Below are 24,863 nucleotides of genomic sequence, written 5' to 3'. Positions count from 1 at the left end.
CTTATAAAGGATGTCCTTTTTGCCCCAACACTACGTGTTTAGAGTCCGATTTGCGCGAGGTGTAGAAGGTGGGGTCGTACTAAATCAAATAAGATAAAGCCGACGACCAAAGGACCCGTAACAATAAAACATTCCTGTACTTGTTTAGGGGTTCATTTCAGGGAATATTTGCCAAGAGTATCGTTTTGTTTCCAATACTTGTTAAGGTACGTAGGGTTTCACACGCCAATACTTGTTAAGGGGTGCATTTTCAGAATATGGAAATTACGTGTTTAGGGTGCTTTTTGAGACCCCATGGTCGCGCATGGTATCCACTCGTGAATGGAAGTGGCCCCCCCGGGGCAACGGTACATTTTGGATGGTACGTCGTGTGTGCAACAGTACGAATGTTTTACATTCAGCCTCCCATTTTCTCACGTACAACAAGATATTTAGGCATTGTACAATATTGCCTCTCCCAAGACATTGCCTTCTCTAGGGATGGTTTCACTGACATGTAGTTTATTTATAATAGTAATTGTGATATGGGTTTTAGAATTATAAGCATTTAGATAGCGCCCTCTATCTAGAAATAACCCATTCCCTGGCACACTATTAGAAGTACTACGGCTTTGGCTTCCACTCCCAGCACTGCATTCAAGGAACTAACCCTACCAGGGGGCTGTTTCATAAAGCTGTTCGTGAATTAAGAGTCACTTTAAGAACGACTGGTGATCCTTTCTTGTAAATGATATTTATTACCCAGTATTTGAAATGTTCATTTGTGATTATTTCGTGCATAAGAAAGGTTTACCAGTCATTCTTATCTCTCGCTTTATAAAAAACCCACCAGGTGCCCGTTTACCTCACCCGGCTTTAGTGCAGCACAATTTCGATAAATTTCTTGAAGTAAATTACGTTATGACTGAGATTACCTTGGGTGAATCACATCGCAGTTTGGTTTAATATATTCCTTGAAGAAAATCAATGGCATGGTTTTGGATTTTTACTTTCGATTCCCTGATTGGCCAGAATGCTTTTTTTCTTTAGATTTCTAGAGCTCTTGTGAGGCATTTGGAGAGAAAATTCACCCCAAACACAATTGTAATTTTATCCTGTTGGTGTTATAATGCAACATTGCATTTTCTAGCATCTGTTTTATTTTATCCAGTAAAGTTTAGCTTGTATTGTGAAGTGAACATGTATGCAGTACTTATTAAGACATTATGCTGAAATTCCCAATTGGACTATGCAATCCTCCAGGCAGAGTACATGTATTTAGATAGGCGAAGAAAATTGTATTTGTAAATATGTTGATGTACAAAGAAAAGATTGTTCCTATTGTATAGGCTATGTATTTGTACTTGTACATAATGAAATTGATATGTATTCCAAGAAAGCTTGTGTGTGCATTAAAAGATGATTCCATCCTTTTAAAAAGAATTTGTAGAGAATCATTTTTTGCTTCTTTTTCCATGAAGTATTTTTTATACACATGAAACAGACCTGCCAACCAGTACGTTTTATCAGTATTTAATACGTTTTTGCAACCAAAATACGGCAGTACATTTTTTGTTTAAATTTTTTTTTTTCTTTTTATTCATATTTCATAAAACATACACAAATATGGTTATTAGATCAATGAAACTTGTTTTTTATTTTCATTTTGTTAAAACCAGGGTGAAGGTATACACATGTTTCAATATTTTTTTTTCATCTGCAAGAGCAGTGCACATTTTTTATAGCTTGCATGCAGCTTGAGCGCCGCGATGAGCGAGTGCGCCAAGCATTTTATTATGAAATACACTTTTTGGGGGGGAAATTATTTTTTTTATCACAGAATACAGTTTTTCATTCCCAGAGGTTGGCAGGTCCGATGAAATGACCTCTGCACACCTTACGACTTTGGAACAAAGCACATTTTAACCAAATGTTTCTTAGAAACAATATAATTATAGAATATAAAATGGAATAGACCATTGATTTAGGAAATTATTTGTCTTATGCCGATTCAACTTTGTAAAGTTTTAGTCTATCTTTCTTTGAGATCTGCAAACTACGATAAATACATCTGAGTTACCCTGAAATTTCTCTCATGTAAGTACATAAATAAGTCAAAACAAATAGCGTAATTATGATAGACATAGATGACATTTATTTATATCATACAAATATACAGATTTCAATCACACATTCAAGTTTGGGTCAATTTGAAAATCCTCAAATTCATCTGTAAAAAAATACCACTAGCAAATAAACTATCTTGTTGGTGATGGAAATGTCTATTGTGAATAAATATATTTCACTGAATTCTGAATTCATCATAATTATTCGTTGTCTTCGCTTAAAATTCAAAGCAATCTTGAAATCAACAGATGTTTTTTAACTCGGTATCAGTGTATAAAATAATAGGTTCATTAGAAATTAGTCTACATGTACTAGCATAGTAGGGTCTGTCCATTTTTATTTAGGCTCGTGCCTGATTTCAAGCATTAATAATTGCCCACTTCAAGCTATGAAACTCTATACTAGTCTATTGTACAGCAAACATGGTTTGGTTTCTGTTCATCCTCGTGAGCAAAACTGACTGGCATCCTTAATGCATGAGTAGCTAATTATGTTTATTGCCTAAAAATAGATTTACAAACACACAAATCTGAAAATCAACAGAGGCTACTAATGAGTGTATCCTATTTGTAATTTCTTTATATCCTACTTTCAAGCCTAAAATCCTATATTTCTTTGAACAATTGAAACAAATAAAAAATCATCATTCTTACAAGTTTTAAAAATCCTATTTCTATAGGAAAATATCCTATTCAATTCCTTTTGACTAGCCCTTGAGAACACCGTCAATTATTCAAGAAAATATTGATCACAATGTAAATCCAAATGCTATTGGTCACTTTTATGTATTGGAGCCAATGGGGAGGCAGTCAGAGCTACCAAGTTCCACGCATTATGCGTGAGACTCAAGCATTTTGGACTCTTGTTCATCCCCTCAAATCTCTGTCTCACGCAAATATCACAGTCTATCCCCATATACATTGTACACAATGTCTGTGATCTCACTCAGATTCACAGAAAATCTCACGCATAGCTGGTCTTTGAACTTGGCATCTCTGCGTATCACTTACCTTATCTCCCAATGGGAGCTATGTAAAAATGTGGCTAATTTGAAAAAGATATAGTGATTGCAATTTTTATCAATTATAAAAGGTATAAACTGAAATATTGTTTGATTTTGTTCAAACTTTAACCTACATGTATACAGCTCTTTATATCCTTTTTTTTCTTGAAAACTGATTGTCCATGGGGGCAGTGTTCTCCTTTACAAATAATAAAATGGGATCGATCTATGTAACCTGGGGGGTATATCACTAAGATTTATGTTTGACTCAAGAGTCGTGCTCAAAAACCGACGTGCACACGGAATGTAACGCACATGACTAATACTCAGCAGTGCGGACCCTTTTGGCATGATCTGACCAATGCGGTCATGCCTTTTTATAAAACACGCAACTAATACCATGGTCACATTTGTTCTACGGCGGCCGTACGGCGAGTCGAAAACAGCCGTTTTAACATTTTTTGTCCAACTACATATAGGTGGTTTGAATTAAAATTGATAAAACGGCTGTTTTCGAATCGCCGTACGGCCGCCGTAGAACAAATGTGACCATGGTATAAGGATTTGTGCGACTCTCAGTCATACTTAAAATCTTTGTGAAACACCCCCCCCCCCCCCCCCATTTAAGATCATCCAATTACAGAATAATGCCATTAAAGTAAGAATCACTTATACAACATAAGATATGAAAATACACACTTCCGGCCACCATATACAAGTATATTGCTAATTAATACATGAGGAAATTGAAGGAAGAAGAAACAAGTTATTACTAATACATTACCACACATGTCAGTAATAATTGGCACATCAAAATGCTTCAGACACTCCACACAAATAGCAAAATTATTTCCGTCCTTGTTATCAACAATAAGCAAATATCTATGAACATATGATATTTTTTAAGTACATCTGTCCAATTGATGATGATGCAATAATTCATTTTTAAGGCATAGATAACACAGTAAGGCAGGAAATCATATATGGAGACAGGATAATGTTAGAAGGCAAGTCATAGTAATGACACTCCGCTTTCAGGTACCAGTAGCGCCTATCACATTGGAGCGGTAACTTTAAAGCACTTTACAGTTACATGTTTATTATCACCCCAGTCATTGGATATTAGTATGAGCACAATCTCCACTCCCTGGGGAGTAATCGGCAATGGGCAGTCAATATGCTCTCATTCTTATTGTAAATGACAACTCATTCACAACCTAGTCATGGGGAACAAATTCACCACCTGGTGGGTGCTTCATAAAGCTGTAAGTTAAGAGCGGCTTTAAAGGGGAAGTTCACCCTGAAGAAAACTTTGTTGTAAAAATAGCAGAAAAAATATTGATAAATATTGGTGAAGGTTTGAGGAAAATCCGTTAAAGAGTAAGTTATTAGAGTTCAAAGTTTTGGATTTGTGACGTCATAAACGAGCAGCAGCCTGATGTGTTATGTATTATAAAATGCATGAATTTCAAATTCTGTATGGTTCCTGACGACTTAATTTTGTTTTCTTTTCATGGTAAGGTGTGAAGTAATTTGTCTATTGATATACAAAAGGTACAGTGAAAACCGTTTTCAATTTTCAGAGAAAATGACATTTCATTGATTTTTTACCATTCGCTATGTAGGAATGCTGCTCGCATGTGACGTCACAAATCAAATAATTGAAATTCTAATTACTTTTTAATTATTTGATGAATTTTTCTCAAACCTTCGGCAATATTTTTTATTATTTTTCTGCTATTTTTACAATAAACTTTTTGTCAGGGTAAACTTCCGCTTTAACGACTGGTGTACCTTTCTTCTGGTAAATGGTATATACATTGGCGATGGTTAATCGCTTAAGAAAGGTTCACCAGTCGTTCTTGAAGTCGCTCTTAACTTACGAACAGCTTTATGAAATGGCCCGCCCCAGGGTGGAGAGTGGCAAAGAGTGGATCGATCAACGCCTTACTAAAGGACGCCATGCCACGATGGGATTCGAACGTACGACCCTCTGACTACAAGTTGAGTCAGAACCGATACCATCAATAGATTAGCAAAACTGATGAAAAAGAAAAGTTTTAAGGCATGCATGACTTCCCTTTTGACATTATTCTATCTCCATATATTTTATATGAAAGACATTCAAGGTGTGTGATACTCCACTTACCTCCTCTGGACGGAACTAGACTAGAAAAGGCAAGAATACATTTTCCTTTCTTGAATACATTTCTTGAATTACACAATGTACATGTAACTCACACCAAGTATTTAATCGGTACCAGTAGTCACAAATTTCATTTCCTATCAGACAGGCGATAAATTACTGAAGCAACTCAAAACTAACCTGAACACAGAAGAAGCTTAACTTGTTTGTGACCCTCTTGGAAGGGTTCATTAAAAAAGAAAACGCAGTGATATTATCAGGATAAGAGTTACAATTCATCAAAATTTGCTTATGTTGGTCTATTATATAGTTTATATGTAATGGCAGTCTAATTTACATACTAAAGATACAGTATGACTAATTTACAATATGAAGAAACATAGTGGTACTCTGAAAGATTAATTAATGAAAGATGTCCATAAATTCCATTTGGAATCATAAAAATAAACTAATTTTCTTTTCTTCCTACAAATTTCTAAGGTTTTCTACATGTATCTACGAAAGTCACTTTCCATAGGAATGATAAAATGTTATGATAAAATCTTACGTCTTTCACTCCAAAAAAAATCATTTATCACATCTCTGCTTACACTGCAAATAACTACATAAGCAATGTCTTTATGGTTGATACTACATGTAGCATTAGCTCTGCTACCACAAAGAAAGAGATTCCAAAGATTGCTCTGCTAGTAGGGAGGCTTTCATGAAACAAATCTTCAGTGATTTTTCACTGGCAAATGTTAAAAGCTACTATAAACACTGCATTTCATTGGCTGAGAGTAAATTAGTCAGATGAAATCCATGACTTCATGCATTGTGAAACAGTGCCCACGTCAAAGCAGGGCATCGTTTTCTCTACTTTTTAAAACAGTCTGTAAACTGCAATTGATTGTCAAATGAAAGCTAGTGAGTTCTTTATGTCACAAAATAGTTCATATTTTTAATTTGAAGTAATGGCATACAGAAGCCTCCAAAGCTGAGTGTATTCCACTAATCAACCACACACATCATGCAAATATCTATCTACAAGTAAAATAAAATCAATTTGGGTCCCGTAACACAAAGGTTAGCGATTAATCGTACGCTTGATTTTTACGATTCATTGTGTATTGTAGTCAATGGAATCAATAGTAGCAAAAATTTCTACGATCATTGCTAGGGTTTGTGTTACGGGACCTTGGTCACACTTGGTGATACAGCATTTGTGACTGATGCACCAAAACCAAGACTCCAAATAACCTTCAAACACAATATCAACCCCCCCCCCCCCCCCCCGTTAATTCATTACCAAAAAATGGATATTAGCATGGATTTCGGAAATGAGCCATTGTAATTTAGCATATGCCATTATTTCATCATTAAACTAAATGCAAGGCCCATACATGTATCACTACCATCTTGTTAAATACATGATGTGCATTAGCTGTAGGCATCCTGAACTACCAAGGTACCAATCTAGTACCCATCTAACTTAGACTAAATATGGTAGTGATTTTTTACCTAATTGCTAAGAAAGCATAAATGCTTGTACACACGCAACCAGAGGACCGACGGCTTAAGTTCCTCTTCGAGGGACCTGGTAATGAGGATTTAAATGCCTTACACCAAGGGCACTAGCACACCAATTGGGAGTCAAATCCGGGTCACCTGAATACAAAACCCCCGCTCTACAGACCGAGCTATCGCGCCTCCCCTACAGCTCGTGAACCACAGTGCGGCCGCAAGTAGTCCAAATTTTGTGACTCACAATCAAGTCTGCACAAGGGCGATAGGCTACACTATTATCATAGACCCAGCCCATCTGCATGTGGACTAGAAGACCACATACATATTGTACAAGATATCAGTGGTCCTGCTCTGAAGTGATACTGTCCCAACTTGTTCTTGGTCCAAGCCTTGCTATTCACTATCAAACCTGCGCTAGGATGATGAGCTCCACTAAACATCACTAGCGTAGCTCATCATATCGCTCTAGGCCATTAGTCTAGAAGATCCATACATGTACTTGAAAGAAGATAACAGTATCTCCGGTGATCCTTTTATGCATTCCTAGTCTTGTTATTCACTCTCATGATGGCGCAAGGTTGAGAGGTTTACAAAGGCCAGCAAATCTAGTCTAGATCTCGTCCTAGTATAGGAGAATCTATACTTGTAAAGAATAAAACAGAATCTCTGGTGGGGAGTGATTTATCCTTCTGAGCAATCTCAGTCTTTTTATTCATTCTGAAGATAGTGCTAGGTCGAGGGCTACTCTGTCACCAAAGGCCAGCAAATTAAGTCTTGCCGATCCCACCCTTGAATAGAAGATCTCATACTGATTAGAAGATAACAGTATATTTGCTGGGAAGTGATTGATCTTTCTTCATGTAAGTAGTCCTAATCTTGCTATTCACTCTCGATTCAGTGCTAGGTTGAAGGTGATGTATCCTATTTACTCCTGCCTGGTCTTGCTCTTCACTCCCAAGATGGCGCTAGGTTAAGGGGCTACTCCATCATCAAAGGCCAGCAAATTTAGTCTTGGAGATCCCACCCTTGTATAGGAGATTCCATGCTTGTCTAGAAGATAACAGTATCTTTGCTGGGAAGTGATTGATCCTTCTTAGTAGTCCTAGTCTTGTTATCCACTCTCACGACAGTACAAGGTTGAGGGGCTATCCTGTTATCAAGACCAGCAAATCTAGTCTAGCAGGAGATCCCATAGCTGTATAGACGATAACAGTTTCTCTGCTGGGAAGTGCTCGTCCAGTATGTAGTCCTGGTCCTGCTATGCACTATCAAGTCGGTGCTAGAATATGGGCCTAAACTATTTTCATAGATACATGTAAGCCCTTCTAACTCTAGATAGGTCACAATCAAATTCTATTACAGAAGGCATCGGCAATCTTGATGCACCAAGCTACATGTATGTGCATGTCAGTGGTAGAAGCCTTGCTCTCATAAACTCTTCTAGAACTGTAGGACTGGGTGTTTTACAATCAGCTCAAACTAATCCATCTGTACAGTAGATCACAAACTAGTCCAAGAATATCTACATCGATCACATACTAGTATATGGATTGTTCTTAGTCCTGTTAGGCAGGGCCTGTCGCTGGAGTGCGGCCCTGGCCGTGACGGGTCTTGATATCATTCCCATGAGCCTTTGCGGCGGCGTGTTCACAGAGGAGCGGATGATTGGCTGATGAGGGTCGATGGACTTTGGAGCGTTCTTGTCAACGTGTTTGGCCTCCCTGTAACAATGAAAACAATAATTCATTATGATTAACAAGAGTGTATACTGGAGTTCGAATTCACATAGCTTTTGAGTTTGTTATAAAAATCTTCATGAAATGTCAAGAAATCAATGTATTTTGCGTGTTTATGTCCAATAAAGGGGAAATTCGCCCCAAGAATAAGGTGGCTTTGATACAAGTTAGGAAAGAATATTGGTGAACTACACTCCATGAAAATCCATTAAAAAATGAGAGAGTCAAAGTATTTGTTTTGTGACATCAAGTGCAAGCAACAACAAATATCAAAACAGGGATACAGCTAAATTTTGTAAAAGATCATATAGAAATCCTTAACAAAAGTAGGGACACTGGGTCAATTTGGGTGAAAATATTTTTTTCCCTCAAAAAACAGGGACTGTCCCTATCAAATAGGGACATTTGATAAGAAAGCAAAACTGAAATTTGAGTTGACTGTATACAGACAGCATTGTCCCATATATTGTCTCATATCGCCAAACTTTCACAAAAACAGGGACAAAGGGCAATAATGGTTGAAAATATTTGTTTTCTTTCCCATAAATAGGGGCTTTCCCTATTAAGGAAGGGACAGTTGGTAAGTATGCAAAACTGAAATCCAACTTGGGCCCCATAACACAAAGGTCAGCGATTAATTGCTCATTTGAAAGAGCGATTCTCATTGGTTCCTAGTCAGTCTACTGAGCAAAATACACATGCAACGACGATCCTGATAGGCTACTTCATTTAATGATTAATCGCTAACCTATGTGCAACGGGGCCCTGGTATGTATACGTACGGTATAGTCCTGATCCCGACGGCTGGACCAGAGTAAGGCCTATCCTCTATACGTCCCAAGACCGGGGAGGACGGGAAGGATCCAAGGAAAGTTCCTGGACTAATGTGACCCGAGTCATCCAGAGAAGAGGACCGAGATTCCTGAGATAGTCTAGGAGCGTCGGATGAGTCGCCCTCCTCGACGGAACGCTGACGGAAGCGACGCACTCTGTAGTCTCCAACTGAGAGAGGGGGGGGAGAGTAGAAGGGAGGAGACACTTGCAATAAACTGTACAAAAAAGGTTTACCATGATGACATGCAAAGTTCAATCCACACATCCTGAACATCATACTCAAGAAGATGGCACTTTAAGAAATGATAATAATATGTTATATTTTTATGGTGCAAATTTTGCAAAGCACTGCATTTTCGTACGAAAGCTTTTAATTAGCATGACTATGCTAACCAGGCATTCAAGCATTCAAGGAATTCCTTCCTACCCAGCGCCCATTTACTACTCCTGGGTGAAGAGTGGCAAATGTAGATAAAATGCCTTGCCAAAGGATGTGAGTACTGTGATGGGATTTGAACCCTGGACCTTGTGCTTCAAAGTCCAGAGACTTATCCACTCAGCCACAAATCTTCCGTAGGTAACAGCTACAAGACGGTCTCAGAGGAAACACTTACTAGATGTCTTTGGTCTGACGGGGGCTCTGATGGGCGACCTCGGACCTTTGGGAGGTGTCGGCATCCTCTCTTCGGTTGGCGACTCTGTGGGCGTCGGTGGAATGTACACACCAACATCCTCATCTAAATCATCGTCGTCGTCGTCTTGGTTGCCATGACTACTTGATGTTCCTGGAATGTTGTTGTTTGTCTCTTCCTCATCGCTGTGCGTGATCTTCATGACCTGAGGCTCGAGGTCTTGTAGGCGTAGCTTCACTTTCCTACAAGTGACAGAGATAGAGAGGATCGTTAAAATAACGATAATATTCAATTCTTGAATGACACATATAATAATAATAATATAGAGTATTTCTAAAGCTCCAAATCCATTATGTACTCGAGGCGCTGAATCACATATCATTTAACTTCTCTTTGGGCTTCCAATATTATCATTGGTTATTATTTCCCTGGCTTTAGCCAGGCAAGACTTGTGCACCACACAAGGTTTTTGAGGAATAAATCCTTACTTGAGGGTGTCTCGCAAAGATTTAAGTGTGACTTAGTGTCACACGCATCATCGTAGTGATCAAGTCATATGCTGCCAAAGCGTGTTTAATTCTTTATGAACCCCCCCCCCCATTACCATTTACCTCACCTGAGTTGGGTGAAACACAAAAAGGATCAATTTCTTGCTGAAGTGTATTATGCAACTATGTTTAAACTATTTGAAATAAGTCAAAATTAGGAATTCAAAATGATACCTGTACTGGACATTTAATCAATAAGTAACTGTAGAAACTTATCAATAACTTATTTTGTTTATGTGCAGTTTTCAATAATTGTTGTGAGATACTGTATTTTTCATCTTTGTTTATACCAACTATTAAAGCCATTCGAAACCTTATTTCTTTGTATGCATACATTGACCAATTAAATCTTGAATCTTGAATATGTTCAACATGCACATGGCATGGCACATACAGCATACTTCTTTATTAACACACACACAGTCTTAACTCTCATTGACAAATAAAGATATAAATAAATGAATTGTACTTTTCATGCGCTGCTTTCCATGTTCTAAGCTCGGCGAAGATGTCTTCCTTTGATCGGCCGTCGTCGTCGTCATCATCATCTAATGCATCAAATGTATGTTCTGGTTTGTGTTGTAATAACATGAACATTGTTGTGGTCTGTTGGGCCAATGGGTTCTGAATAAAAAAACATAAGATTTGAAATAAAATTCATCGTTGAGACATTGGTTTTTTTTGGTTTTATTTCGGGCGTTGCCAGGGCGACATGGGGTTTTGTCTTTGTGGGGAGCTCCTGCAGAGCACTTTCTGTGTTTTTGGTTCAGGTGAGGGGGTCAAAGCTAAAGCATGTCAATTCCAGTGGATTTTTCCACCTGCCCATTGTCTTGTCAACCATGATATTTTTGTAAATTAGTTGTTATTTGGTTGCCATCGCAATGGCTTGAGATATAATTTATACATCTAGCAACCAAAATATCTTTGTTTAACACTGTAAAATTACGAGAAATTAAAGATAAATCATATTCTACAACGTTTTTTTAATCAAAATTTTTATTTTTCTGGGAAAAAACAAGCCGTTGCCATGGCAACGGACCAATTGGAACTATCTTGTTGATTTTGAATGTTTCTAAATTTTATATATATTCAATTGGAAGCTTGAAAATTATCATTTTATTCATCATCTTTAAATTATTATATTATCATCATCATTATCATCATCATCATCTGATGCATTATGATTATGCATTGTTTTAAAAGAGTTAGAACTTATTTAACTGGGGGAGGGGGGTCAATTTCACCTCCCCCTCTCGACAAATTTTGTTACTACGCTGCCACGCGAAACTGCTTTACTGCGTTGCTGACTGACTTTTTACTTTCAAGTCTCGCACATCTTTTGAGACCAAACTACGCAACAGTTTGTAAGTGCATGTCAGAGCCAAAACTGCTCAAAAATGTGATTCCATGTACAAAGCCATTGCATATTGCGTTTCACAACCAAAATTCATAAATGTATGATTATTTTTACTTTTGTTGGTTCAAATGGACTTATTTAATGCTATTTATGATCGCCAAAAGTCGTTGACATAGTTCATTGGAAAAAACAATAAAAAACAAGGGAATGAAAAAAAAAAGAAATACATAAAAAACGATAAAATAAACAAGAAATTAAATATATTTTGGCAATTTCGTTGTACATGTAGATATTTGTTAGAAATGTAAAAGTCGGATCATGGACCAGTCAGAAGGTGTGCGGTGACCTTTAGACACAAGAGGACTTACCTTTACATTTTTCCTCCTGTTTCTCAAGGCTTTAACCGGGTTACCACAAAGAACTCCTCCGCTGCCATGCGTCAGATCACTTGTATCATCTCCATCCGCAACAATGTCTGAACCTGCATGGAAGGAGAACAAAGACTTTCATGCATGATTTACTAGTGGTTACGACTCTCGTCTTTCAATCTGAGAGACGTGGGTTCAAATCCCAGCCATGGCGCGTTTTCCTTCAGCAAGAAATTTAGCCATATTGTGCTGCACTCAACCCAGGTGAGGTGAATGTGTACCAGGTAGGGTGTATTCCTTGAATGCTTTATCTGACGGCTCAGCTCCAGCTGGGTCAGTAAAATGATACAAAGTATCAAGCGCAGTAGAGTATATGCATATAGTAACTGTATTATATTATTATAAGGGGAGTGACTGATACACAATTGATTCATTAATTGTATGTAAGAAGTACGTCAAGTTCTAGTTATGTGTGGAGTAGAATACATCTGTAATTCCGTCAGGTCATACATGGGGGATGCATACCTCTGCCAAGAAATCAAATAAATTACTTGCCAAAATGATTAATTTCCATTCACAGTGAAATTATCTTTGGTCAATCCCTGTTAAAATGATTGATGTATCTCAACAGACGTCTGTAAAATTCTTCTATATGTTACTACTAATTTTTTTCAATTCTTTAGTTACTTAACTCTGGTGTATTTTATGAAGTCATACCTTGGCTCTCTCATACACCATTTTCCAATCAAACGCTGCATTTTTTTGTGCGTTAAATTGTACTATTGTTATGTTTTCTGCTGTCTTTTTAAACCTATTATTGTACCTTTCTATTGATCTGTGATTACATGTTTTTATCGAATGCTCTTAATTGATTTAAAAATAAAGTTTACCTAAAAGTTTACACAAGTTTTCAGAAGCTGAAAAGCTATATCAATACGTCTAAATTTTTTAACTGTTAAGCAAATTATCAATCATTTAAAGCAGCCAATCTTGTGAAAATTCCTACTAATTTTTACTCAAATTGTATAATTCAAACAAAAATCCAGTATAACAGGTTGGAAGACATGAAATCATATTTTTCAGTCAGATGAAATCCTATAGGTTTCAAAGATACCATAGACCATCTCACCTCCAGTATCGGGTCTTTCAGCAGAAGTAGTTGGTCGTCCACCCGCTGAGGTCATGGGTCGATGACCCATACTTGACCCAGGTCGTCGTCCAGAGCCTGACCCGGGTCGTCTACCTGCTGCCGACCCTGGCCTTGCTGCCGTCTTGGGTCGTGACCCTAAACACAAACAATCATAATCATATTAAATAATTATATTAATTCAAATCAATTCAACAATTAATCTCCATCAGTGGGAATAAAATTTGTTTAGACTTGCTTACATGGAAAAATCTCGTATTTCATCAAAAATATTAACAATGATGCAGCATCATTACTGTAATATTTGGTTACCTTTTATGTTCAAGTTTCATGAAACAGATCCATACTCTTTCAAAGTTATGATGATATTTTAACAACTTAACCTTGGTTTAGATTTCAATGTTGATGATGCAACTGCTGTCTGAAAAACGATGAGACAAATATCATTTGGGCAATTCCACAGGTTGGTCCAAATCATGTAACGTGAGTAACCGACACATTCCAAAGATTTGCCAGGAGCATAATAGAATTTCCCAAGTTTTGTTTTTATACAAAGGATAGTCAGACTGTGTACTTTGTTGTGATAAGGAGATGTTTAGTTCCTATCAATAATAATGGAGATACAGCTCCAAGTATGAGTCAAGGTGTCTCCAAATGTAACGTGAGTAACCGTGGAATAGCCCATTTAGCAACTCACCCCCACCACCATCTGAACCCAAGCTATCAACCGATCCTAGCCCGTCTTTGATGGAACCATTCACTAACAACCAATCAGTGCTCAAATTCAGAGCCTTGGGTTGGAGGTTCGACGTTGACATCGACGTTGAAGCTGTGTCTAGGACCTCATCGTCTAGGAGTTTGAGCTGAGGGACAGCTTTCCAGACGGAGAGACGATAGTTAAATGGCCCGCTCTCATCCTGGTGTATCATAGAGAGAAAAAAAAAAATAAAACAAGTCATTGTTTTTTTAAAGTGATCTTTACAGATAAATACCATTTGTAGTAAATATCTCAAAATGAGTTTGAACAGAATCCTATAAAATGACCACCCAAGAGTTGTATGAATAGACAAATATGTGCCAAGTGTCTGTGGAAAAAAATGTGTAATTGCTAGAATATTAGCAAAAAAGCACAGAAATCCATAAAAATGTCGGGTATTTTTCCAAGCAATATTAATATACTGTCCCACATATACCTTTTGGTGTTACTGATCAACAGAATTATCAGTTTTCAGCCAAGTTTCATGATTTCACAAAGATAAGTTTATTTCAATGTACCATATCTAGTTCTATAACAATATGGTGGCAATTAACTTTGATTTTCTTATTAAAAATTGTTTGCTGCAACTTCTTTCTTGTACCTTTCAGCTGAATTCTGATTGCAAGATTTATCATATAGGGCACACTTTGGTGAATGTGGTGCTTTTATAATTTGAATGCTAATCCTGTTTTCAACAACTATAGAGTTTGTGCCAACATTAATCATCCTTACAGCTTAACACCAGCTCTTAGACTAACACCAGTCCTAGGCTAACACCAACACCAGATTTTAACTGCCCTAATACCAACACCAGACTTCGACACCAGTCTTGACACCGCCTCCTCTATATCAAATCTGTCCAAACTCCAACACTATTTTCCACATTGAACCTAACACAAACACCTGTTTAAACATCAAATTTGAGATACCATAATGTGTTAATTATACTAACCTTGTTATAATCTTTGTTTGGTGCTAAACACACTGGATTGCCCTCCAATGAGAGTGCTTGGAGTTTACTACAGAGTCCTAGAAACTCTACCTGGGCTATATCATCTACATTGTTCCTGTTTGAAATAAAAACATGGCAGACTTTTCAGATGAAACATTCAGACAATGTAATGCTCTTTGTGACATAGCTAAATGGAGCTTTGCGAAAATCACCAAGTACAATCAAAGTTTTTGACTTATCTATAGTCATTAACAAATACAAGGATATTCAAAATATCAACTGGAACATAGTGTTACTTTTTTTTACAAATTTAGTGTAGTCAAAATTTTAGTCAATGAGCACTAATGTATGGGTAATATAAAACAATAACCCGTTTCATGATTTTACAGAGAAGCTTAAATTTACAGAAATATATAGTAACACTCAAGGTTATTTTGATCTAATTATTAAAAGTCATGTCCTGTGCTTTTTGGGATGCATGTGTTATGCTAAGTGTGTTAAGTTGAAATTAAGAAATGTGAAAAAACAGCATTCTAGCTAGACCTGTTTTAGTGGTGGTTGATATTTCATGCCATTACAAAGTTTTTTCAGGCCGAGTTTAGTGGTCTTAAACCCAAAAATATAGACAATCAATGTAATAACAATCTGACATTATCAAATCTTTGAAAATAAAACAAATGTGTATTAAATATAGGAGTATTAATGTAAATTATGCAAATAAAACAAGATAAAAATGAAACTGAACACAAGAGCAATTTCCTTTTTCAAGGAGTTAATTTCAAAACACTATTCATTGACATTAGCCATGGACGGAAGCAGTGTTTTTCATGAGTGGTGGTCAGAAATCCTCTGTGCCGGTTGGGCCAGACCACTGCCATCTACTGTAGCTACATGAATAACACTGGCCACAAAGCTCACAGAGTTCATGCAACTGAAGTACATGTAGCAAACTTACCCTTCCAGGTCTAATAGCTGAAGGTTTTCTAGCATACTGCACGGACTGATGTCTGATACATCATTATAGGCAAGATATAACTCCTGTTCAAAACACAGAATATTAAGAAACATCATCAAAGTCAATATGTAACTCCTGTTAAACATTCAATTACATACTAAAACATCACTGTAGGCAAATGTAACTCCTCTTATTAACACAATTAAACAAATTCATCATGTCTAGAAACAGATAAAGAAACCAGTTGAAAAAAATTTGAAATAATAGATGAAAAAGAAGTGAAAATCCATATTCTATTGTTCAAAATCTGAAACAGAAATAGTAAAAAAATTTGTTTTGCCCAATTGATCGTGGGCCTGGAAGCCACTGCGCAGCGCCACATCAATGTTGTTATCCCTAACATTTTTTAACATCAAATAGGTTAGCATCACCCCCATCTTTTAATTTCTTTTAATAATAATAATATAGGGTATTCATATTCTGCACATATCCACCTCGTTAGGTGCTCAAGGTGCTCCTATATTTTTTATCCTTTTGATCCGACGCGACCTCCTGGTTGTGAGACCGACGCTTTACAAACTGACCCAACACATCGCTACGGTACCGGAAGTTCAATAAAGCTTTTTCCTCTTTTTAAAGAATTATGTTTTGTCTATATATATGCAGGAAATGAAACAAGTATATCTACTACAAGTTAATATTAGAATTCATATTATAGGAATATTGCCAAAAAGAGAGTTTTAATCACACTCACCTCTTAAAGTAAACCACCCTTAACTGTAATTTTGGTAAAAACAATTAAGAATGATTTGAGTGTGCTGATAATGAGCTGATACTATGAATCTCTATTACATGTTAGAGATTCATGTCACAATTGGCTATCAACATTTAAACCACAACGTTAGACCAGAGTTTAAATATGGTTCAAAGTCAACAAGTTGATGCAGCAAACTCACCTTCAGTGAGGACATAGAGCTAAGACCATCTAAATCACACAGGCAGCATCTAGACATCCAGAGAACAGCCAGATTATCCAGAGCAGTACCCAAATCTCTCACCGATGCTATCAGACTGTCGTTGAGTTTTAGTTGCTTCAGATTAGGTAACATTGCACCTGCAAAAAAATGGTTAAATTCAATTCAAACTTTCTTTATCGGCGTTCAAATCAGCATACCGGTATAAAATATAGTTCATGTACAAAGCATTTTTTAAAAAGGCACATTTTACAATACAACTAAGAGAAGAAAAAACAGAATAAAAACAAAACCAATAACACAATGAAATATACATGTACAAATGTGCTAAAAAAGTTAGTGCACTCGTTCATGCTGAGTGTTGAATGTAGACAGCAAAAATACAATCCAACATCCGGTGAGCCAAGAGAAAAAAACTTTATTATATTTTATCACCTGATTTCTCAATTAAATATCTAAGACATGGCAGAACTTGAACACTTTAAATATATGTTCATTTTCTGGTGGGGTCCACCAACTTTGAGCATCACTGAACATAGGGTAAGTATGATCACATTGAGCACAAATAGGAGACAATTTCCTCGCATTCCCCCATATGATACCCACTAGGCCTATGTACAACTAGTTCTTCCTCATCCATCCCTTTAAAGGAAACAAAAACCCAAGAAGAGAAGCAATCTTATTGGAAAGAGTAAAATGAGAGGAACTCTGAAATATGTAAAATAAGGCGGAAAATCTGAAAATTTGTGTACAAAACATATGGAGAGTTGTCCACCAATTCAGCCATTTTGGAGCACATTTGCCAATTTAAGGATCCCCATAGAAAGTACAACAACAAGACTGTTTAAACATCCATAACTTGCTTATTTCATATCCGATTTTGATGAAACTTTCTTTTATATTGTTCCTCTCATTTTACTCTTTCCAATACGATTGCTTCTTTTCTTGGGTTCTGGTTTCCTTTAATTGCTTTTGAGTTTATGTAAAAGTTTCCCTATACCAGATTGTGAATACATAGTCATGACTCAAAGTAAAATGAATATATGACCAGGGCTCCACACTAACCATTTTATCCCACTGGTCGAACTTGTTCATGTCGGACCAGTTCCACTTTTTACTGGTCCAGACCTAAAATTTACTTGTCCCCAAAATAAAGAAAAAAAAGAAGTTTTCATTCATTTTGCTGTCTTTCATTACTTATTGTTACCACCCCCCCCCCCCATAAAAAAATACACAGACACATAACATACATGTAATTCATGAGAGCTATTTTTGAGATTGAGAAAAAATAAAATATCATTTGTATCAGTTTGATATATTTTTTACTGGTCATGTCGGACCAGTAACTCTGGCTATTTCTGAAAATTTACTGGCCCGACAATAATTTTTGCCGATCTGGGACCATCAGACCAATTCCAGTGTCGAGCGCTGTCTTACCAAAGTTGCCAAGACTTGTTTCTGAAGTGTCCACCCTCATCTCTAAAAATTTCACATCTTCAAGATCCTCTATTCCGGTCAAAGCCCGCTACAGTGGAAGGAGAGTGTGACAAAAAACACAGATTTAACTTTTGACAGAATCATTTATCCAACAAAATTCATGAAGGAATGCCATACCATTGGTCAGTGAAAGCTTAATATTTTGACTTCTGTATAAATTGTAAATCAAACACAAAATCTGAAGAAAATTCACTAATTATTTCACTTAAAGCATTCTTTAAATTCAATTTAATCATATTCAAAGAGAACAACAATAAAAAAATAATATTTTCACAAATAAAACTTCATATTGTAATCATGGTTCTAATCACAAATCAATTTGTTCCACCAAAGCTTTGAAAAATATTAACTTGTTGTACATATATGTATAATACAAATTGGTACAATATAAAATGTTGCTTGTCAGGTAGCAGACAGAAAGGAAAAGTGACCTTTATAAACGGCCAATATTACAACATATCTTTTAAAAAAATCAACATATAACTGAGAATACAACACAAAAACATAAATTGGGATTAAATAAGATAAATTAAAGAAAATGATCTCATAACAGGTGATGATATTCATCTATGATTCTTACTTTTGAAATAGTGAAATGTAGGAAAATTACAAGTTAATTATCAAAATATAACAAACAATATATCAAATATGCATTGAATACAATCGCAGACAAAAATGAACTAACCAGTTTTGTTGGTGATATGTAGTCCTCTAGGAATGTATCTTGAGGTTCCTCGATAACAATGGGTTCAGGATTAACCTGAACCCCTCCATAATCTCTAATCCGCACCCCTGCCTTGGCCATGGTACAGGCCAGATCCTACTTCAATGGCTATCACTGAAATAAAAACAATAACAATGTGATGCGATTGCACCGATATGCAAATGGAAAATCGGATCATACATTGTAGTTTGTTTGTTTTATTTTTATTTCTGCGTTCACAATAATACATTATCAAAAGTATGTACATTGTTTGCAATATACAAAATAATCCATTATGTTTTAAGATATTAAACAAATGGTGTGAGCAAATACTTCACTGTTTAATAATTTAACAAAAGCAGAGATGCCAAGTTCAAAGACCAGCTATGCTTGAGATTTTCTGTGAATCTGAGTTAAGATCACAAACATTGTGTACAATGTATATGGTGATAGGCTGTGATAGATGCGCGAGACAGAGATTTGAGGGGATGAACAAGAGTCCAAAATGCTTGAGTCTCAAGCATAATGCGTGAGACTTGGTAGCTCTGAAAAAGGCATTAAGTAATGGACGCAGGAGACCGCCATCATGAGTGGTTAAGCTTGAAATTGATGGCGGCCTCATAAAAAAAAAGTAATAATAATGCAATCGCATCAGATTTTGTGTGCTGGGCTTAAGGGAGATTAGACTTTTTCATATTTCTTTCATTCCAAAGTCACACATGTGAAAATGAAACTGACAACAGGACAAAATCAAAGTCCGCAAGAACATAACAATAAAAGTATTATACTGAATTATAACGTACCTAGTTAATATCTGGGTTTTGGTGATCAATGCATGTTACTGTCTATCAGATTACTTCTGCTCATCACACGAAACTGCAACCTCTCAAATCCTTGATTACAATGCTACATAATAATCCTCATTGTTTTAGGCCTACTGTGTGATGGTGCTATAACTCGGCTGAGAAGAATACATGTATCTGAATCTGCAATGACAAAAAGGACACAACAATTTCAAAATCATACATCTCCATCTAGAAACAGATTGAACTCAACAAGATCATCATCTTCATATCAATCCATGCAGGCTTCAAATTTGTTTTACTACAGGGTAGTTTTGTAACAGCACAAATGGGAGAAATAAAAAAAGGCAAAAAAGATTCCCCAAGTCAATTACAAGTAGGGAAACAATGAGGCCAACCACTCATAATAGTACATGTATAGGCATTTTATTAATGGCTTTTATTGCTAACACATTGTTAGAGTCTTTAGTATACCATCTGTTTACTGTAAACAAACCTGATAGTACATGTACTACTGGTTTCGTTCAAAGGATTTTTTTTTCTATTTGTTTTTAAATTTATCGCTGCTAACAATGATTTCCACAGTAGTGCTATCATCAGCGATGATAATCTACACAGACCTCTACATACGTAAAGGACTGTTTCAAAGGTATTTTTGTGCCCATGGATATTTCCTCAAGTACAATCAGAAGAATTGTGCATTTAACAAATTTGGACAGTGATAAAACTACCAATGGGCTGAATTAAGGTTGACAATGTAATTAGCGCCATCAACACTTCGTTTCACTTGAGTTGACTTTTTGGGTCTTATTATTTTGTGATGATCAAAATAGTGATTCATTATAATAAAAAGAAAAATGAATTATAGTCCACCGTCAAAATCCCTGGAAGAGAGATGATAAAGTAAACTGCTGGCAAGGCTAAAAAGTAAGGTAAGTAATTTTTATATCATTTTTCATATTTAAAAAAATAAAAATTTAAAAAGTGATGTAATTTTGAGTGCCTAGATTATGGAGTCCGTCAGCCCTAAGTTAACTATAAGAATTTTACACTGAGTTTAAGCAAATGTTACTTCTGTTATACTAGTAATATAAGGCAATGTTTGCCGACTAATTAGAAATCAAAATTGTCTGCATACATCCTGCCCTCTTTTAGGTTAAGCTTTGGCCTTTTCTACAACCAGCAGCGCAGGGCAACATCCCCCCTAGCCTGGAGGTTTTCTGGAGGGTAAGATTTAAAAAATACTTGCATCGGCCAATGAATATTACGAATTGTAAAATACTTGTTTTAGTCAATAAATATCATTTCGCACTTTTTATGATATCTATCGACCGAAACAAGTATTTTACGATTCATGATATTTATCGGTCTATTCAAGTATTTTTAAAATCTAAGCTGGCAGTTCTATATGTGTGTGGTATCTTGGTATCGATAACAAATACTCCAAAATGGCGACATAAACAGACTGGGTAAGTAAACGCTCGTGCTCTTATATTTTTTTTCAAATTTAGTACTATTTATTTAATAAATGTAAGGACCTTTATAGAAAACAGGGGGTTAATATTGTTTGGGCCCATTTACGTTAGTTTGGGCTCCAAACGTAAAGGAAAAAAATGTAATTTAGGTTTACTTTCACCGTGGGAATCTTATCCCTGTACAAGGATAAATGGCATGCTGTCCCAGGCTTCATGGGGAGTAGGCCTACGCCTACGTAGTAAATAATTTTACTCCCATAGCCGTAGGCATAAGCCATCCCCCCCACCCCAGCATAATTTGCCTAGCCCAAATACTATGACTATAATGCCTCACAAGTAATTGTTCAGAAAATTGGGCCATGTACATGCAGTACCCTATATGTATTAATATGTGTATAGCTATAAGTCTATGTATTGAGCTATGCTCATGTATGTATGAAGTCAGTGTGTGCTGTGTGTAGGCGAGGAGCACTCCTGATTGGAGGAGCCTTTATATGCTCCTACGCCTGCTACGTACAATGTATGTATTAAGTCCGTGTGTGTGCTGTGTGTAGGCGAGGAGCACTCCTGATTGGAGGAGCCGTTATATGCTCCTACGCCTGCTACGTACGTACGTGTGTGCGTTGCACAGCACGTACACAAGCTGGTACTGGTGCTGAGAAGAGATCCAGCCTAGACACCAGAGAGAGTAGACACCGTGAAGAGAGAATAGAGAAGACCGCCATCGAGTGAGGACATCCCAGAAGCTCCCCCACTCGGCGCCGTGGTCTGTTAGTTAGTGTATAGAAGTCTGCAATATCTGTTGTCTGTTATCTACCGTGTGGCATCGTCAGTGCAAGTGTCAGGTAAGTATTAGTTGTTGTCTCTGTCTTGTACCGTCGAAGTAACCCATTCGTGATTCGTGAGTAATAATCCTTGTCAGTGTCGTACCTGTAATTAACCAACCACTCGGTTATTCGTATCTGTCTGTCTCGTGCCATCACCGCTAACACACTCCACTCACTCATTCTAGTGCTGCAAGTCTGGCGGCATGTTCGGGTTCGGTTCGGTTCGGCAGGGTTCGGCAATTTTTTTCCGAACTTTGGTTCGGTTCGGGGTTCGGCAATAAATGCCAAATTAAATTTAACACATAAAAAATAAAGATCGCCGACCAACAAACAAGTAATCACGTGCATGATCCGTCATGTATTAATAATAAATTTTGTTTCTAAAAAGAATAGTTAAGATAATTGTTGAACTTTCTTTTGTTTTAATTAACAAAAAATAAGTCATTTCTACTTTCATTTTTAAAATGAAAATAAAAAAAATCAAAAGAAAAAAATATTGATAACGAGAGAATCAGGACAGAAACAGAATGACAAAGATCAGAATATTTTTTTCACGATTATTTCATGTAGCTATGATCATGATCGATTACGATGTCATTGCCAACGCAGCTTCTCAAATTGGAAAGTGTTGATCGGGAACGTCGAAATAGTAGACAAACAACCTCCACTCAACTGTTATTATACCGGTAAAATTCACATTCCAAAGAATACGAGTGTTTTAGAAAGTCCCTATTTTCTGAAAAGTGGTAAAATCTGGTCAATGAATTACTTTAAAAAGATAAATATCAGTCCATTCTTGGTCCAGAAAGATCGACGCTACGTGACTTCAAACATATTTCTAACACGAAAATGAGTACATGGGACTGTACTGCATATTTTAGTGTTGTGAAATCACTCGGCGTTGATCGTCAGAACTAAGACGGAACTGATAATTTATCATTTCATTCTCAGTAATTGGCCAGATTTAACCACTTTTAAGAAAATATTGACAATGGAAAAACGTTTCAAGTTTGGAATACGAATTTTACCTGTATAATAGCGACCGAGAGCAGGTTGTTTGGACTTCCTGTTTCAACTTTCCTTACCAACCATTTCCGGAACATCGATCAGGGAACATGCGTTGATTTGGTTTGAATTTTTATCTTTTTTGTTTTTTTCACCCTCATTCCTTCATCTCTTATTTATTTATCTTTTATATTAATATGGAAATTTCAGAAGGTGGAATATACTTTACCATTACTTTGTCAGTCACAAGGAATTAATTTATGTCTTTTCAATTAAATGTACATCCGATTACAGCAATACGTAATTCAACTACACTTTTTAACTGAGTTAAGCTTAAAATGTCCCCACATTTTATAAGGAAAAAATATATTCATGTTTAGGCCTGGGACGATTGTCATTATTACCATTCGATTATTTCCTGGAAAAATAATTGAATGATTCGATTGTTCGTCGGGAATTACGTTTTTTAAGTCACAATAGTTGTCCTACTTTATGGTGACCCCTCCCCCCCATGAAGAAATCTCCATCAGTCACATGTTTAGCATAAATGAGGCCCTTTTCCCCCTTCTCCATGATTTTTTTATATCAAAAGAAACTTCATGAAATGAGATTAAATCTTTCAGTTTATTGTCCCAATGAAAATCTTTCCTAAATTAATACTGGTACCCTGGTATTATGCATTCATCCCTCCAAGTGCCACACCCCTGCATATAAATGAATCAGCCCCGCCGAGTCCAAAGACGTAAACAACTCATTCATGAAGTATATTCTTTGAGACTGAGCCCAGGTGGAGCATTTCACTTGAAAATTTTCATCCCTTGCCCACACCATGTCCCCGCCTCCACTTGTGGCACTGCCCACGATGCTACACATGTATTAAAAAAAAATATTTCATGTGAAATACCTTTCAAAATAACGATTTTTTTATCATTTGAACCTACATGTATAACTGGGTCTATTTTTGGAGACTAGTCGAGAAAGTACTGGTGAAGGCGGGCGCGTGTTGGAATGTAGTTTTCATTGGTTGAGGGGGATATAAAAAAGGTTGCATTGTTCTGAAACATGAAAGAAATTCTCCGGCTCCCACCCCCTATCCTTCCCTCTCTCTTTCCCTCACACGCACACACACACACAGATGGGGGAGGGGTCAATTCATTTCTGAAGTCATGACCTTTCCTGATAAGGGAACCACATGCCTTCCGCTTCTTTGTTTCCCAAAGTTTCATTGGCTATCCGAAGGTCCAATCAGCTCAAGTGAGCTGGTTATGTGTTTACTTATTATTGTGCACGCACATAATGACTTATTTTGTGTATGAGGGCAAGGTCGGGTGGGATTAACATTTTCGGAGCGCTATCATGTTGGTATGTAACTGTGAATGTGATACAATCATTGATAATTTTTGAAACATTACCTCGGTAACATCATTTTTAAACCTGTAAAAAACAGCTGTCATCATTGTTTTCTTGTCATTTTATTTTTATTACTTGGGTATTAGAGGTATCCCAACGTCATAATCGGGATCTGCCGAACA

General features: G+C 36.7%; 1 protein-coding gene across 1 annotated transcript in view; it reads right to left on the bottom strand.

The window, feature by feature from the left end:
- Positions 1–4,865: 4,865 nt before the first annotated feature.
- Positions 4,866–24,863, bottom strand: part of LOC121421096 (leucine-rich repeat-containing protein 56-like) — a 28,576-nt gene continuing 8,578 nt past the window's right edge. The window contains exons 2-14 of the mRNA XM_041615712.1: positions 20,025–20,207; positions 19,204–19,356; positions 18,459–18,546; positions 17,004–17,161; positions 16,048–16,130; positions 15,093–15,207; positions 14,081–14,300; positions 13,366–13,521; positions 12,237–12,349; positions 10,981–11,135; positions 9,946–10,205; positions 9,280–9,499; positions 4,866–8,482 (exon numbers count right to left, since the gene is read on the bottom strand). Coding sequence (XP_041471646.1) covers positions 8,293–8,482; positions 9,280–9,499; positions 9,946–10,205; positions 10,981–11,135; positions 12,237–12,349; positions 13,366–13,521; positions 14,081–14,300; positions 15,093–15,207; positions 16,048–16,130; positions 17,004–17,161; positions 18,459–18,546; positions 19,204–19,323 — 1,878 coding nt within the window. The 5' untranslated portion in view covers positions 19,324–19,356; positions 20,025–20,207 and the 3' untranslated portion in view covers positions 4,866–8,292. The remainder of the gene's footprint in view (positions 8,483–9,279; positions 9,500–9,945; positions 10,206–10,980; positions 11,136–12,236; positions 12,350–13,365; positions 13,522–14,080; positions 14,301–15,092; positions 15,208–16,047; positions 16,131–17,003; positions 17,162–18,458; positions 18,547–19,203; positions 19,357–20,024; positions 20,208–24,863) is intronic.

This window comes from Lytechinus variegatus, chromosome 9 (genome assembly GCF_018143015.1).
Source record: "Lytechinus variegatus isolate NC3 chromosome 9, Lvar_3.0, whole genome shotgun sequence".
NCBI classification, from domain to species: Eukaryota; Metazoa; Echinodermata; class Echinoidea; order Temnopleuroida; family Toxopneustidae; genus Lytechinus; species Lytechinus variegatus.
The sequence above is the reverse complement of the archived record's forward strand: the minus strand, read 5'-3'. Positions and strand labels throughout refer to the sequence as shown.